The sequence below is a fragment of the Pagrus major genome, chromosome 13 (assembly GCF_040436345.1).
Source record: "Pagrus major chromosome 13, Pma_NU_1.0".
In the NCBI taxonomy this organism is placed as follows: domain Eukaryota; kingdom Metazoa; phylum Chordata; class Actinopteri; order Spariformes; family Sparidae; genus Pagrus; species Pagrus major.
Genome location: NC_133227.1, coordinates 5,343,469 through 5,358,373, shown reverse-complemented (window position 1 = coordinate 5,358,373; position 14,905 = coordinate 5,343,469). Strand labels below are relative to the sequence as shown.

General features: G+C 44.4%; 1 protein-coding gene across 1 annotated transcript; it reads left to right on the top strand.

Annotated features, from left to right (window-relative positions):
- Positions 1 to 1,115: 1,115 nt before the first annotated feature.
- LOC141007178 (A disintegrin and metalloproteinase with thrombospondin motifs 15-like) lies at positions 1,116 to 13,731 on the top strand. The gene is made up of 8 exons (XM_073479530.1): positions 1,116 to 2,079; positions 7,066 to 7,198; positions 7,335 to 7,502; positions 10,156 to 10,439; positions 10,965 to 11,142; positions 11,252 to 11,424; positions 12,355 to 12,530; positions 12,668 to 13,731. Exons 1-8 carry the CDS (start codon positions 1,144 to 1,146, stop codon positions 13,458 to 13,460), a joined length of 2,841 nt encoding a protein of 946 aa, XP_073335631.1. The 5' UTR covers positions 1,116 to 1,143; the 3' UTR covers positions 13,461 to 13,731.
- Positions 13,732 to 14,905: the final 1,174 nt, after the last annotated feature.

The window sequence follows — 14,905 nt, the reverse complement described above, 5'->3', positions numbered from 1 at the left end:
AGGGGAAAGTCACATGTTACAGCAGTGCAAGAAACAGTCTGAAGAGGTTGTAAACAGATTATTAATGCTGCTTCAGGTGGGCCTATACTGCAAGCTACATGTAGCTGTTGAAGATACAACTTTATATGCTGTTGGCCCGTTCAGTCATTGACATCAGCATATTTAAGAGGCTCTTCATATGTTCTGCATGTAATGTTTTAATCTGCAAAAAATCAATATTATGTGGTTATCCTGATATCAGACTATAGATATTCGAGAGTATTTTTGGATTGTAGGACAGGTCGGCCTCCATCCCGAAGCGTCAGTATTTGACGAGTTGGGAATGAGACACAAAAATCAAATTTTCTTACATATAGGACCTTTAAACTGAAGGATCCCAGTTGTGCTGTTGTTGTCCGCCAGATGTCGTACGCGACTCACACAGAGAAACAGATGTGTGTCCATGACAGGACAGCTGGTAAAGAACCACAGTAGTAATCTGATATCCCTCTAAGAGGATTCAGCTTCAGTATCATAGTGATTGTGTCATATTCACCTTATTTAATTATTTCTGAAGCCAACTGATTATTATGTATAAGTAATGAAAGCATTCTTCTTAGTTATATATTAAAATTAGGGAAGGAGGACATATTTCTGCTGATCCAGCCTGCTGCTCTTTATGAGATGAAAAATAGTTGTATTAATTGCAATTTATTATTTCATGTAGACAAAATTACCATCTCAGAAAATATGTGAGTGTGAGCGCACAGATGTGTTAACTCCTCACAGTGTGCTGGGACGGGATCATAGGCCTGCTGCTCGCTCAGTCTCAAGTGGCCGCAGAGAACCCGCATCCAATGAGCGCCTCCAAAGACTGCCCCCCTCCAAAGGAGAGATTGAGTTTCCATCTTTTTACACATGACGAAAATGCATAAAGTCCACAGAAGGCAGCAGTGGACTGCGCACACACACACAGGTGGAGAATGGGAATGGGTGATGACCAGGAGGAGTTTGCACTGAGTGGACCTGCATTGTTTTAGAGTCACTGGATTATGCTCCTCATCCTGATCTGTGGCTCTCACCGCTTCCACTGAGCTTGCACATTCAACATCGTTTTGTCTTCTCTGTCGGTCGTTGCATTCTTCATTGAGTGCAAACATCGTCATGTTTATCAGAAGAACTTTTCTCCTCTGCTTTCTGCTGTCACTCTCAAAACTTGCTCGTTGCATGGAAAGTGAACTCTGCTTCCCGGTCAGACTGGATACGCACAACCATGACAGGAGGGATTTTGACAACGACTTGGAAAACCTTAATGGAGAATGTGTCATAAAAATACGAGCTTTCCAGCAGGAGTTGGTGATCGATTTACACCACGACTCTAATTTCATCGCCCCTTCACTTTCTCACCAAGACGCGCTCTGGCTCTCCAACACCGATGCCACCACTGACATGAGCCGGTGTTTCTACTCCGGATATGTGAATGCTGACAGCTATTCTTACGCTGCTTTGAGCCTCTGTAAAGGTTTACAAGGCGCGTTCGGCTTCCAAGGCTGGGAATATTTTATCAGCCCGGTGCAAAATGACACCAGAAGCGCAGAAAGCGCGCACATCATCCGGCGCAGACCCAACAACAACCTGAAGCTCAATTCAACCTCGAGATGCGCGGTGGAAAGCGACATCAGCGTCCAGGTTGCGCAATCGTTGGAGAAATACAAGCGACTGAACGATTACAGCAATGTGACCGAGACGATGCTGAGGAAGATGGGGAGAGCCAAGAGGTTCGCGTCAGTCCCCAGGTACGTGGAGACGCTCGTGGTGGCGGACGAGTCCATGGCGCACTTCCACGGAGATGACCTCAAACACTACCTCCTGACGCTGATGTCAGTGGCGGCGAGGCTCTACAAACACCCCAGTATCCTTAACTTTATCAGCATCACAGTGGTGAAGATCGTGATTATATCCGAGGAGGACAAAGGACCCAAGGTGTCCGGGAACGCAGCCATGACGCTGCGGAACTTTTGCACCTGGCAGAAAAAGCTGAACAAAAACAACGACAAGCATGCAGACTACTGGGACACAGCGATTCTTTTCACTAGACAGGTAAAGACATGCTTTATATGTGTTGACACTATTACGAGCTAACAGGGTAGAATGTGGGGTTTTAGTGTGCGTAATTACGCACAGAAATGCGTAATCCCGATGATTTACCTCAGCAAAAACAATAAACATAGTATTTTTTCTATATGAGGCTTGTTTATGTTCTCCAAACGCTGCAGACTTTACATGACAGGCTTCCCCCCAGCTCCTCCTGCTGTGTCAGTTAATTGGTTTGCTTTCACAACACACTCTCCACCTCTAGTGAACTCAGGGAGCAGAAACACAGTGACTATCCAGTCCACTCAAACCATCACAGCTTTGACACTGAGGCTGGGTCACGGAGGAAATTACTTGAGCCGAACAGAGCAATAGTCTTGATTTCTCTTCATGGCTCCTCAGAGAATAGTTTTATAGACGTGGAGCCCACCTCTGAGCTCTCCCTGCACTCCCAAATATTTGGCCCATGAAACAGGGTCAGAGATGAAGTCATCGCCCGTGTTCATTGGTCAGTGTGAATCCCACTGATCTACAATAGACTGTCTGGCCACTTTGATTTCATTTTTTAACAATGAAGACTTTAATTAAAGTTGACAATCAACCCAAAATGTACTTATTTGGTCACTGAGAAAGATAATGTTTGGTTATTGTTCAGTCTGCAGATGTATTTACAGTCTCTAGAGATAAAGACTCAAAGACAAACAAATTACCTTTGCCCAGTGTCACTAACATGATACGACACATGATCATATCAGACCTCAAACAAAATCCTTGTTTTATCTGTAACTTTGCCAACTGTAAGGACCCACTGTGCCCTCAGGGATGCCCCATTCGGAAGTGTCTTGTTTCTCTCAGCCATTCCCATTCTTCCTCCAGCTGTGGGTTTTCCAGCCTCCTACCCACCACTTTGCCTGCTCCTCATTAAACATGCCCCTGAAGGGAGGAGGGGGAGGGGGGTAGGAGGAGGACGGGAGGGTTCCTTCGTGCATGTCAGAGATGCTACATCCCTACATGTTTTTGCTTGGAGTCTGAAACATGCCGCTCCAGAGGGCCAGTTCTTGCACAGCTGCATCTTCTTCACTCTGTCATGCACTTCCTCTCATATGTACAGTATGCTCTTCCTGTTTAGGTCATGACACTTCAGAGATGGGCTGTGTTTTTTCTTAAAAGTATTTCTGATAGAAAATCTAGGTTCAGAGTTGTAAGCGATGTTATAAACCCTGTAGCCGTTTCAGATGACCCCATTTCAACTGTACTGGACCTGCCTACAGACAGTGAGTCATGTGGCTGTAATCTGCTATATAAAGCAGAAAGACACGTCAAATCATTCGGTCACTGTTTGGGTTAGTGTTATATTGGACTGAATGACTGACCTACACTGCTCAGACTTCGATCGGAAGTTTGAAAAAATATAACGAATGATGTATTTCAGACACAGCTGCATTTTCACAGTGTGGTCAAATGAATATTTCCTGTCAGTGGCCCCTAACTCTTACGTGTGATGGAATTTCTTGGTGGTACAACAGTAGGAACTTACAGCATATACGCCTGTATTGACATTTCACTTTCACTGTCCATGCACCCAATGATGCCACTTCAGCTTTATAAATATAGTATTAAATCCCTCAGAATAAACTCTCCTTCATAAAGCAATACAGGGATATCCAGGATGTCAACACTTCAAGGACTGAATGCTCCAGTGTGAGAGCCCACATGATCACCGTGTCGGTGTTGTTCCTGGAACATCATAGTTAATATTGGTCCAGGTCAGGACCATCACTGCAACTAACCAATCATGTATTTGTGATGATAGCTCTGTGACTCGAGGAAAAAGACCTGAAAAATACGAACATGGGAGAAGTTAGCCAATTTGTCATGTGTTAAACATTTACAGAAGTTAGCATGTTAGCCCTTCCCCGTCCAAAGCTTCTGTGCTAGCGGTGTAAACATCAACACTCTCCTCACACACAGCTAAGTGAGCTAGCTTGCTAACGGTACCTACAGTTTGCAGTTATGCTGTTGATATATTGCCCCCAGTTTGTTTTGAGGATGAACTCGACAGGATGACATTTCTTGCATATTGCACCATTGATGGTGGGCCACGGTCCAAAAACGGACAGTTCCCTCATTTGAATGAATTCCTGTGCAAAGTGTAAAAACAAAAACAATAAGTGGACAGTCTAATATGTTCCAATCCAGAGACGACACTCGGTCTACTGGGTTAGCATACTTAGCCCATTCAGCCACAAAGGCCTGCTGAAATGCCAAGTCTGTTGTTTTCTTCTAAGTAAAAATGTCCTGGAAACATTAATTATGATATTCTAGGCACAACACCAACACAGCGATATCAGATAGACCACAAGAGCCACAATGAATCTGATCATGAAATTATGTATATGACTGCCACATGACTTTAGCACCCGTACAGACAAAGTCACCCCTCCCAGACTCCGATATCAAACAAGCTGTCTCCACACATGTCCACATGATTTGGTCACTCAGTTTAGTCAGTAGTATTGTTCTGGTTTACCAAAGCTTTCAGTGGGCATTTAAGGCACGTCCATTGTCTGCTGTTTACCAGCCCGCAGTCTAATTTGTAGGTTTTATGAAGACCAACTCGGCGTTGTCCAGAGGCGACTGCGGTCGTCTTTAAACTCCATTGCCAGCATGATTGCTGTGTAAAGAATGTTTACTCAGTTCATTAAGCTACACAGAAAGTTCATTGTATGCAAACAGGCAGTCCCCAAAAGACTAAATCTAACTGTAAATCTGACGTATTTATGTTCCCCCCGGGAGAGAGGGGGTGGATGTACTTTAACTCACAGCATGTTTGCCTTTTTTTACATGATGGATAATGGGCTGAGAAAGAGAAGAGTGCAACCATATATGTCCAATGTCTGTGATAATGCTGTATCAGACCTTTTCCCACTCCACATAGTCTTTAATTGAAAAAGTACAAACTGAGACTCCTAGCAACATGATAGTTATGAATATTGCACCCAAATACGAGCTTTAAAAGGCCAGATGGTAGTTAAATGCATCGAGATCCGTACACAAACTAAAATGGAAATATTTCTTTGCTGAGATAACCCTCATATTGTGTTTTAATTGCAGAAACACACAAAAAATGCAGAGATAGATAACAGATGTGGGAAGTAGGTCAAAGCAAAGAACAAACTCATTGACGCTGCTGTTTCTTCTTCCCCGTTTGTCTCGCAGTTTTTCAGTTTTCGCTTATAAATGGTCCAAACGTTTCAATGTCATCTGCACATGAGCACATCTGGACTGGATTTGCACCGGCCAACAATCGCGGTTTTGTGGTTTATTCTAGGAATGATTTGTCATAGCGCTCGAGGTCTTCACTTGGCACTGAGTTTAATGTGTGCGTTCGGTGCAGCGAAGGATTGCAGGGCCTGTGTGACATTAAACCAGTAATGTGCTTTATCTATAATAGCTGACCGCCTCTGGTTTTCTGTGTTTCTGGGTATGTAGAGACGGTGCTGTTTATGGGCCAGGCAGATGGGCGGTGTTCTGCGGCGGTTACTGCCCAAGCTGTCCTGTGATTAGGAGGTACAGCTCCAAATGGATACTCGCTAAGATTGGGTTTTTTAAGCGTTGTGGTGGAGAAATAGGTCATCTGGAAACTCTGCTATGGCATGGAAATGTTGCGATTGGGGACAGTTACATTACCTCATAGAGGAAGGTGTGCTCTAAACACTGCTGCCCACTAAAAACTCAACTAAAAACACTTAGTGGAAAGCCTTGCTTAACACTATCTAATCCTTTTCCAGTCTCAAGGAAACAACTCTAATGACAACGTGAAGGATAATTCCAGTATGTTACAACCTGAGTCTTATTTCATAGTTTAGTCATTGTTATTGTTTGTATACGTAGATTAGTCTGCACCAAGTCAATTGCTGAGATCTGGAAACAAAGTGACATCATTAAAAAGAAGTCAGACAGTCTCACAATCGACTCCTAGATTTGCCAAACATATGTGGGAGAGAACAAAACTCCAACTGTAAAATGATTTCCCAAACTGTCCTGTGTACTTTCCATAGTTTTCATGTGTCGCAAGGGTGTATTATGATTTCTGGAGTGCTGACTGATAATCCAGCTAAACTGTTGTGCAATCATGTAAAAGATCAAGTTTTTTTTTACCCTGTAACGACTTTAAGTTATGTCCCCATGTTCCTGTTGGGGCAGTGGCATTCACATTACTGTCCCTCCGGAGACTGGATTTTGCGCCCAGTCTGTGAACAAGAGTAATTTCTTTTTTAATTCAACCCTAACCCTAACATACGTAACTGAGGTCACGTACGGTATGTGGCGTGAGATATGTCAGTAAAGTAACTTACGTTGTTATTTTAACCCACAGTATGATCTTGTTTTCTAACCGTTTTTTTGCCTAAACCCAACCAAACAGCTATCGTCTGACAATGTTAATAACATACGAAAAGTACGCTTTTGAAAGTCTAACTGAACGTTGTATGTAACGTACTTGTACTCACATGACCACGGCGCCTTCATGTGAAAAACTGATACATGAGGGGTCGGTAGAGCATCATAGTTTGAAGTTTAAGGCAACTGACCAAGCTGCAGACTTTGACGAGGTGGGAGAGAGAACATGTTGCCCAATGACCACAGGGTACATCACTGATATGTCCCAGTGTATCCAAAAAGTATGGTGCAACCAGATTACATTGTAATGTTAACAGTGAGAAACTAGAATGGCACTCAGTAGAGCACATACCTCCACCAAGGCCCTACAGTCCCCTTTTGTACATACTCATAGACACCAGTCACCTAAATGCACCTGATTTTTTAAAATCAAGATCCATGAATGAATCCCTGAGAAATGAATGAAAAATGTCAAAAAACACCCTGTCTTGCAATGTTCTTTTCTGGATTCAAGGAGTTCGTAAAGTGCCATGTCCTGCAGGCTTTTCTTTCGCTCACATGTACTAATGCAACGTGCTGTTTTGTGTCCAGGACCTGTGTGGAGCCTCCACCTGTGACACTCTCGGCATGGCTGATGTTGGCACCATGTGCGACCCCAAGAGAAGCTGCTCTGTGATCGAAGACGACGGCCTACCTTCAGCCTTCACCACTGCTCATGAGCTTGGTGAGCCCCACCAACACCACCCTCCATTCAGTATACATTATTACTGTAGTGTGTCCTATAATGTGAGTGCATATGAACAGATCAAAGTATCCATGCATTCATGAAGTACATCTGACATCACATTCCCTCTCGACAGGACACGTGTTCAACATGCCACACGACAACGTGAAGGCCTGTGAGGACGTGTTTGGGAAACTGCAGGACAACCACATGATGTCTCCCACCCTCATCCAGATAAACCGCACCAGCCCCTGGTCCCCCTGCAGCGCAGCCATCATCACTGAATTCCTGGACAGTGGGCACGGTGAGTTTCCTACGACCCCTGACCGCTGTGTTTGACTGCAAACAGAATTGTAGAGCGTTTGAAGAGGTGTGAAGCCAAAGTGAGGTCAGACACAAACTGTTATTAAAGGAGAACTCCACGTATTTTACACATCAAAGACTGTGTAGAGAGTTCTACAAAATAAGGATGTTAATGATTCATCATTAATCGATTTATCAGCGTTAGATTGTAACCGATTAAAAATGTATTAACCGACAATCAGAGATGGGCACAATTACTTAAAGGTGCAACGTGTAAGAATCTGTCAAATTCATACTCCAAACAAATAGGGGACAGCATATCACCAGGGTAACTGCTAACTGCTGCTAACTATAGCTTCTCTAAGCTAGTTAGCTCAGTCTGCTGTGCAGCTAGCGATTCAGGACTGGGGGCTCAGGGACCAGAGGAGTGTTAGTGTTCACACCGCTAGTACAGGAGCTTTGGACCAGGACAGGCCGGGGCTAGCTGGTTAGCATGCTAACTTCCGTATTAATCTCTGCAACTCAATACAAATGCATCATAATGTCAAAACTGCTATTTCTTCCGTTCTGCTAATAATTTCAGTTAATTTTTGAATGTTTTCAACTACAATTCTGACATATTGCACCTTTAACTTTATCATTCAAGTAACTTGGTGTTTACTTGATCTGTTCTTTTAACTCCTAATTTAGGCTAATTGAGGCTAGTAGCTCAAGGCTACATTAGCTGCTAATAGCGTATCAACTGAACTGTTGGAGGCTTGGTTGCATTGTGTAATGCAGGTGCCAGGTTTTAACAAGGAAGAAGAATGCGTGGAATATTTGTTTCTGCTGCATCGATTTTACTACTTCTTTGTGTGTCCATTGTTAGTCTGATAATGTTACAGGAGTGCAATGCTAAATCGCTGGAATAGCAGCCAACAAACATGCAGTTAGGTGATGATTGCATTAGGAGAGCACATACTCATTCTATTATTCACGTAATTAGACCCTTCACGGTTCTGTCCGTCAGCGGATCACATCCATGCAGTTGTTGAAAAGCAGCAGAGGAGCTCTTATTTTCACATTTTCTGGGATTTACGCGATTGTTTTGGGTCATTAGCATCTTGATGCACAATATGACAATAATCATTCGAGGCCAAATGCAAGTGAGGGCATAAATGAATTTCAGCATCCCTCTATGCTTCCAATGTGACATCTGCAGAAGTACCCTGCTCCTAGAAAAAGACGAGCAAAAGCCAAAGAGAAATGTATTCGGTTGGACGCAGATTGTTTGCCAAGCAGGCCAGACCACAGGACTTGGCCTTGGAGCGATGCTAAACGTTTGTTTTAAAACTGCCCCCACATCTGTCCCAAATTAGAGGGCTTGTTCTGGGGAGAGTCACCACAGTGGTTTGGACTTCGAGGTGTATCTGCCCAGTATTTCCCATGCAGGTTTGCTCCAAATAGACAAACGTTTTTGCTTCTTTTGGTCCCCATTGTAGCGAAAAGAACACAAACTGAAGCAAAACATTTTTGTCCTGACAGAGAGTGATTTCCATCTAACAATGTTATAACATGGTTACTCCTGGCCGTCTGTCATAAATCTAGACTTCGAGAAGCAGAGGGGAGAAAAAAAACACATGTTGCCACATGTTTGAGGCCGTTTTTTGTGCAGTTCTGGGCTCAAAATCATTTGTAACCTGTTCATTCTTCACATACGCACGCACAACACCAGCTATTGTTTTTGATTAGTGCTCATTGGAGAGAGTGTAGTAAGGAAGAGGCGAGGTCTGGCTGCTTCAGTGTAGAGTGACTTGTTTATATACTATTGTACTATCAGTAAATCAGTGCGTTTCTTCTGCCAAATTTGCGGTGAAATGGTAGGAAACAAATTTGCCACCAGCTACAGCTCATTCACTCACTGCCTTATAAACTGTTGTGATTTCACCGCAACACGAGAGGCATAATAAACCGTTCAAAGTGAGTAAACACAGTTTTTCCCCCCAGTGGAAATGACTTGTTTTGGATGTGTAAATTCCCCATAAGGGTGAGAAACCAAGTGATAAAAAGCTCCTCCTGGAAACCTCCTGGATCTTTCATGTTTCCAGGCACCTGCTCGTCAAACTCTTCCGATTATTAGCCTGTTCCTGGAAAGGTTTCTGTGTGCCATTGATTGTAAATGGACTCCATGTCTTTGACCTTTGCACTGATAGCTCCCTGCATGTCACTTTGGTAAAGAGTTTAAAGCTAAGGTCTCAAATCTTTAACTAATCTTTATTCCTGCAAGTCATGCAGCAAGAATGGGATCAAACATGAGCTTGTGGGCTTTTAGGGAGAGTTTGGGGATGGACTAGGGGTGGGGGTGACTGTTTGTGGGGTCGTGTCTGTGTGTGGGATGTGGCGTACACAGCACACACTGCATCAAGCAGTGCTTTGACTTCAAAGAGCCCAAATCACAAGGGCAATGGTTGCTTACTGCCCCTAACCCACAATCCCACGCACCCACAACACACACATGCATTTAATGAAAAGCGCAGTGGAAATACTGAGGAATAAATATTCAATTCTGATTGATGAAAGTTAGGATGCTGTGTTAAAAACATAAATAAAACCTACAAGGTAGAGAAAAACCATGAAACCAGAGGTGACAGTTTGTCTTGCTTCCCCTCTTCTAGGGGAATGTTTGCTCGACCAGCCCCAGAAACCCCTGGTCCTCCCTGACGCGCTGCCGGGATCAGCCTACAGCCTCGACCGTCAGTGCGAGCTGGCGTTTGGAGAAGGCTCCAAGCCCTGTCCTTTTATGCAACCGCCATGCGGCCGTCTGTGGTGCACAGGGAAATCAAATGGCCATTTGGTGTGCATGACTCGTCACTTCCCCTGGGCAGATGGCACCCACTGTGGGGACGGACAAGTCTGCGACCGAGGGGTCTGCTCCGACAAACAGGCCAAAAATGCGAAGGTAAGGCTCACACAAGTTCTTGATGTCAACATGTACCTTAACTGGGGTATGATTAAGGAGGATCTTTGCTGTTATCATTGACATTTATAAAGATGGACGACATGTCTCCCTCTGTACAAATGAAGCCAAAACATCCCCAGTACGGTAGCTGCCTCCTGATCCGGCGTCATCATTTGCAGCTAGCGCATTATTGATCAGGGTGGGAGCCGCAGTATTGAGTTCCCGCCCATACAATGAGAGTCCCGTCATCTCCGTTCACTCCAATGGACCATTTATTCACAGCAGTGGTGGATCGTGGAGCCTCTTTATAGTTCCCGGAGGCTACCTGCAAATATTAGCAGCCCAGTACTGTGATGAACAGTGATGATTGGTTAGGGTTAGGATAAGATTTTAATGGTAGGCCAATCAGAGGCAGAGTGGGAAATGAAATATTCTTTAGTGACCTCTCATCATGTCGTCCGACCCTATCAATGGTGCTTATACTTTATGCATTATTTCCCTGTTTTTTTTTTTATGTACTTCCAGGTGGACGGCCGCTGGGGTAAGTGGGGCCTGTTCGGTTCCTGCTCACGCACATGTGGAGGCGGCGTCCAGCTGTCTAAGAGAGAGTGCAACAACCCAGTTCCGTCAAACGGTGGTAAATACTGCCAAGGGGTTCGGGTCAAATACCGCTCCTGCAACCTGAACCGCTGCTCTGACACAGGTACGAGTGGTTCAAAACAGACAACTATGTCCTATGACATTTTTTCCCCTTGAGCGTTCCCACCTCTCACCTTCTGTACTCTCTCTCTCCTTCTCTCCCGTCTGTGTAGGTAAGACTTACCGTGAGGAGCAGTGTGAGACCGGTGGGCAGAATTTCAACAGTAACCGAGTCGCCCACTCGGTGGTTTGGGTGCCCAAGTACTCTGGAGTGTCTCCTGATGACAGGTGTAAACTCATCTGCAGGGCTAACGGCACGGGCTACTTCTACGTCCTGGCACCAAAGGTAAACCACAGGGGTATTCACTGATTTGCCTGAACAAATGTAAAGATAATTTGATTGGTGATGAGACAAAAGCCTGAACAAAGTAAGGTTAGATTTTGAGATATGAGGCCAAGATAATGGCGGGTGAAAGTGATTATGTATCAGCCAGCTGCCTCTGGCCCAAGTGTGAAAAATGGAGGAAGGAATGAAGCAGAGGAGGAGTACAACCTAGCTTTTTCAGATAGCAGGGTGTGGAGTGAGCTGTAGCAGCAGCGAGACTGAGTTCACACTTCACTCCATCATACTGGCTGAGGAGGAGTAGATAAGAGCTCTCAGAGGACACGTAGCTCTGAGTCACAGAGCAGCTGGAAGTTTTAACCACAGAGTCACGACTGCAACAGAAAATGGGTTTTTAGAGTAGTTTCTGAGTATGAGTTACTGTAAATCTTTTAGAGTTTGGTGCATTGTGGGCCAGCTTTTAAGTATGATACATCTTAGGATAGAGGAAAATGTGTGTGTCAGGGTGCTCACAACCGCATTATGTAACTCATCGGTCACATATTTGCACACCGACTAGCAGTGAGGGGGATCTGGTTGACAGCATCACTTATTAAGATACTTATTTCCACAGAACATCCTGCTGCTTATATGTTCATTATAAAAAAGTATTATATCATTTCAAAGTCTACTTTTCCTGCTTGCGTATCGATTTAGAAAAGCAGTCTGGATATATTAAGAGAAATGTTTCCAGTGGACTGTAGTGAAAGAACCACAGGATCAAGTCGTGTAATCAAATTCCTACTTGAATATTTTACTGACCTGGAGTAAAGATATACAGCAAAGTAAAGTCACAGGGAATGTTATGTGGTCTGTACTATGTGTTGGGTGCTCTGCTGTGTTTGCTTCTTGTGACTGAAGATTTTTGTTTTCTGTAACTTTACCTAACCTTAGGTCGTGGATGGGACTCCATGCTCCCCAGACTCCACAGGAGTGTGTGTCCAAGGGAAGTGCATTAAGGCCGGCTGTGATGGAAAAATCGGCTCAACCAAGAAGTTTGATAAGTGTGGAGTCTGCGGAGGTGACAACAAGGGCTGCAAGAAGGTGTCGGGACTCTTCACAAAGCCTGTGTGAGTAAATCCCACATGTGATAGCATTTAGAGAACCTTTCTTACGTCATTCATTTTCCCCATTTACTTCAACATGATAGCATTATCAGCTTCACTATTATAAGCTCTCATCGACTGTAATGTGTTTTGGCATGCAGGCATGGCTACAACTTTGTGGTGATGCTGCCGGTGGGCGCAGCCAACATAGACGTCCGTCAGCGAGGCTACAAGGGAATGGTGAGTGATGACAACTACTTGGCGGTGAAGAACAGCGAGGGCAATTACCTGCTCAATGGGAACTACGTCGTGTCAGCTGGGGAAAGGGACATCATGGTGAAGAACAGCCTGCTGCGCTACAGTGGCACAGCTGGCCTTTCTGAGACCCTGAATGCTGTGAAGCCCTTAGGGGAAGCCCTGACTGTGGAGGTGTTGTGTGCAGGCCAGATGACACCTCCTCGAATCCGCTACTCCTTCTACCTCGCCCGTCAGTCCAAGGAAGACAAGCCTCTGAAGAAGGACGGGCGTGTAAATGCCCATAACAGTGTCCTGACTGAGAATAGTGTCAAGGAGAAGGGAGGAGACACCCTGAAGAGGTCGTATAGTAAGGAGGATCCTGCTCTTGGGAAATGGATATCCACAAGTTGGGACAAGTGCTCTGTGACCTGCGGCGGTGGGATCCAGAGGAGGATGGTGCAGTGTCTGAGACAGGACGGGAAGCCTGGGTTGGACTGTGATCCTTCACAAAGACCTGCAGCCACTCGGGCTTGTGGAGACCCATGTCCTGAGTGGCTTGTTGGGCAGTGGTCGCCTTGCTCCAGAACCTGTGGGAAGGGCTTCAAGAGAAGACCACTGCACTGCAAAACCCAAACTGGGCATCTGCTCCCAAGGGAGCACTGCATTGGCATACGGAAGCCACAGGAGCTGGACTTCTGTAACCTAAGGCCTTGTTAGTGCCTAAAACCTATAAACTAAAAGTCTTTATGTTTTAAATGGACTGAATAGATTCCACTTCACACACAGACAACGTGAACGCCAGGTGAAGTTTTTTCGACCTGCATCATGGGACACTTGCTTGGAAGAACAACAAGAATATTGGAAGGAGAGTGAAAGTCGCAGGATGAATGCTGGAAGATATTTTTCACTGCCATCACTCTGACTGCAAAATACATGATCCAGGTCCTTCTCTGATGGCAAAATAACATGAGAGGAGGTCAAATAAAATGTAGTGGAATCCCTCGTACTGTCAGCAGATACAGATTGCTGTCAGCAATCAATCTGGTTTACATTATGAGTCTTGAACCGATTTCTTGTCATAATGTTTTCAATGTGCAGGTTCCTAAGTCTGTCAAATAGATCAGTGAAGCCTTCTGGCTATTTTTCAGGAAGCAACTATACCAGGGTTGATGCATAACTTTCTACAAACTGGACTAAAATGTAACGTCATGTGCTGCACAATACTTCACATAGAGAAAGATTTTATTGATGTGGCCTTGTTTGTAACATACTTTTCTGCTGCATTGTTCATCCAACCCTGATATATATATTTTTTTAATCCATTGGTTTATATCTATAGCAAATTAAAGGGGAATTCCAGTATTTCTAAACCTGGGTCTTATATTAACACGGTTTTGTGTGTAAATGATTCATAACTACCAAAAGTTTTGGAATCGGTCCAGTGGATCTCCAGCTGCACTGGCTGCAATGTAATCCTTTGGGGCAACTGCGACCATCAAAGTTACGTCCACTAAAAGTGCCTTTTTTTGACACTGACAGGCAGGTTGTTATTCTCACATGAGTGTCAACATTACAGAAATGGTTCATGCAGAGACAGACCTTTTTGTTAAATTATAAGATCCTTTTTGTAACTAGAAACACAAGTCTTGTTCAAGGAGAAGTCTCGTGCGAAAGTGTCCACTGTCAGACACTTTGAATAACAGCCTCAGTCTGTCAGTGGCAAAAACAAGCACTTTTAGTGGATGTAACTTTGATTTCTCAGTTGCCCCAAAGGGTTACATTGAAGCCATTGCAGCTGTGTCGTGGCTCCCAGCTGAGGTGATCTACTGGACCGATTCCAAAACTCTTGTTAAGTATTAATCATCTACACACCAAAACAAGTAAATATAGTGCCCAGGTTTAAAAATGCTGGAATTTCCCTTTAAGGTCGATACAGCGTTGGAAGACTTCTACAGTACACTTTGTTGTACACTCCTGAAACTTTCCTCCAAAACAGACAATAGCCTAATGATGCAGCCAGCATTTCTATGAGCACATCACCTGTGCTAAAGACTCTGATGTTCTGCAGACCTCACTCAGCACCAGTCATGGAGACAAATAAAACTAGAATCTGAAGTCAGGGGAGGGAAACAATGTCCAGTGGATTAGCTGCTGTGGCCACA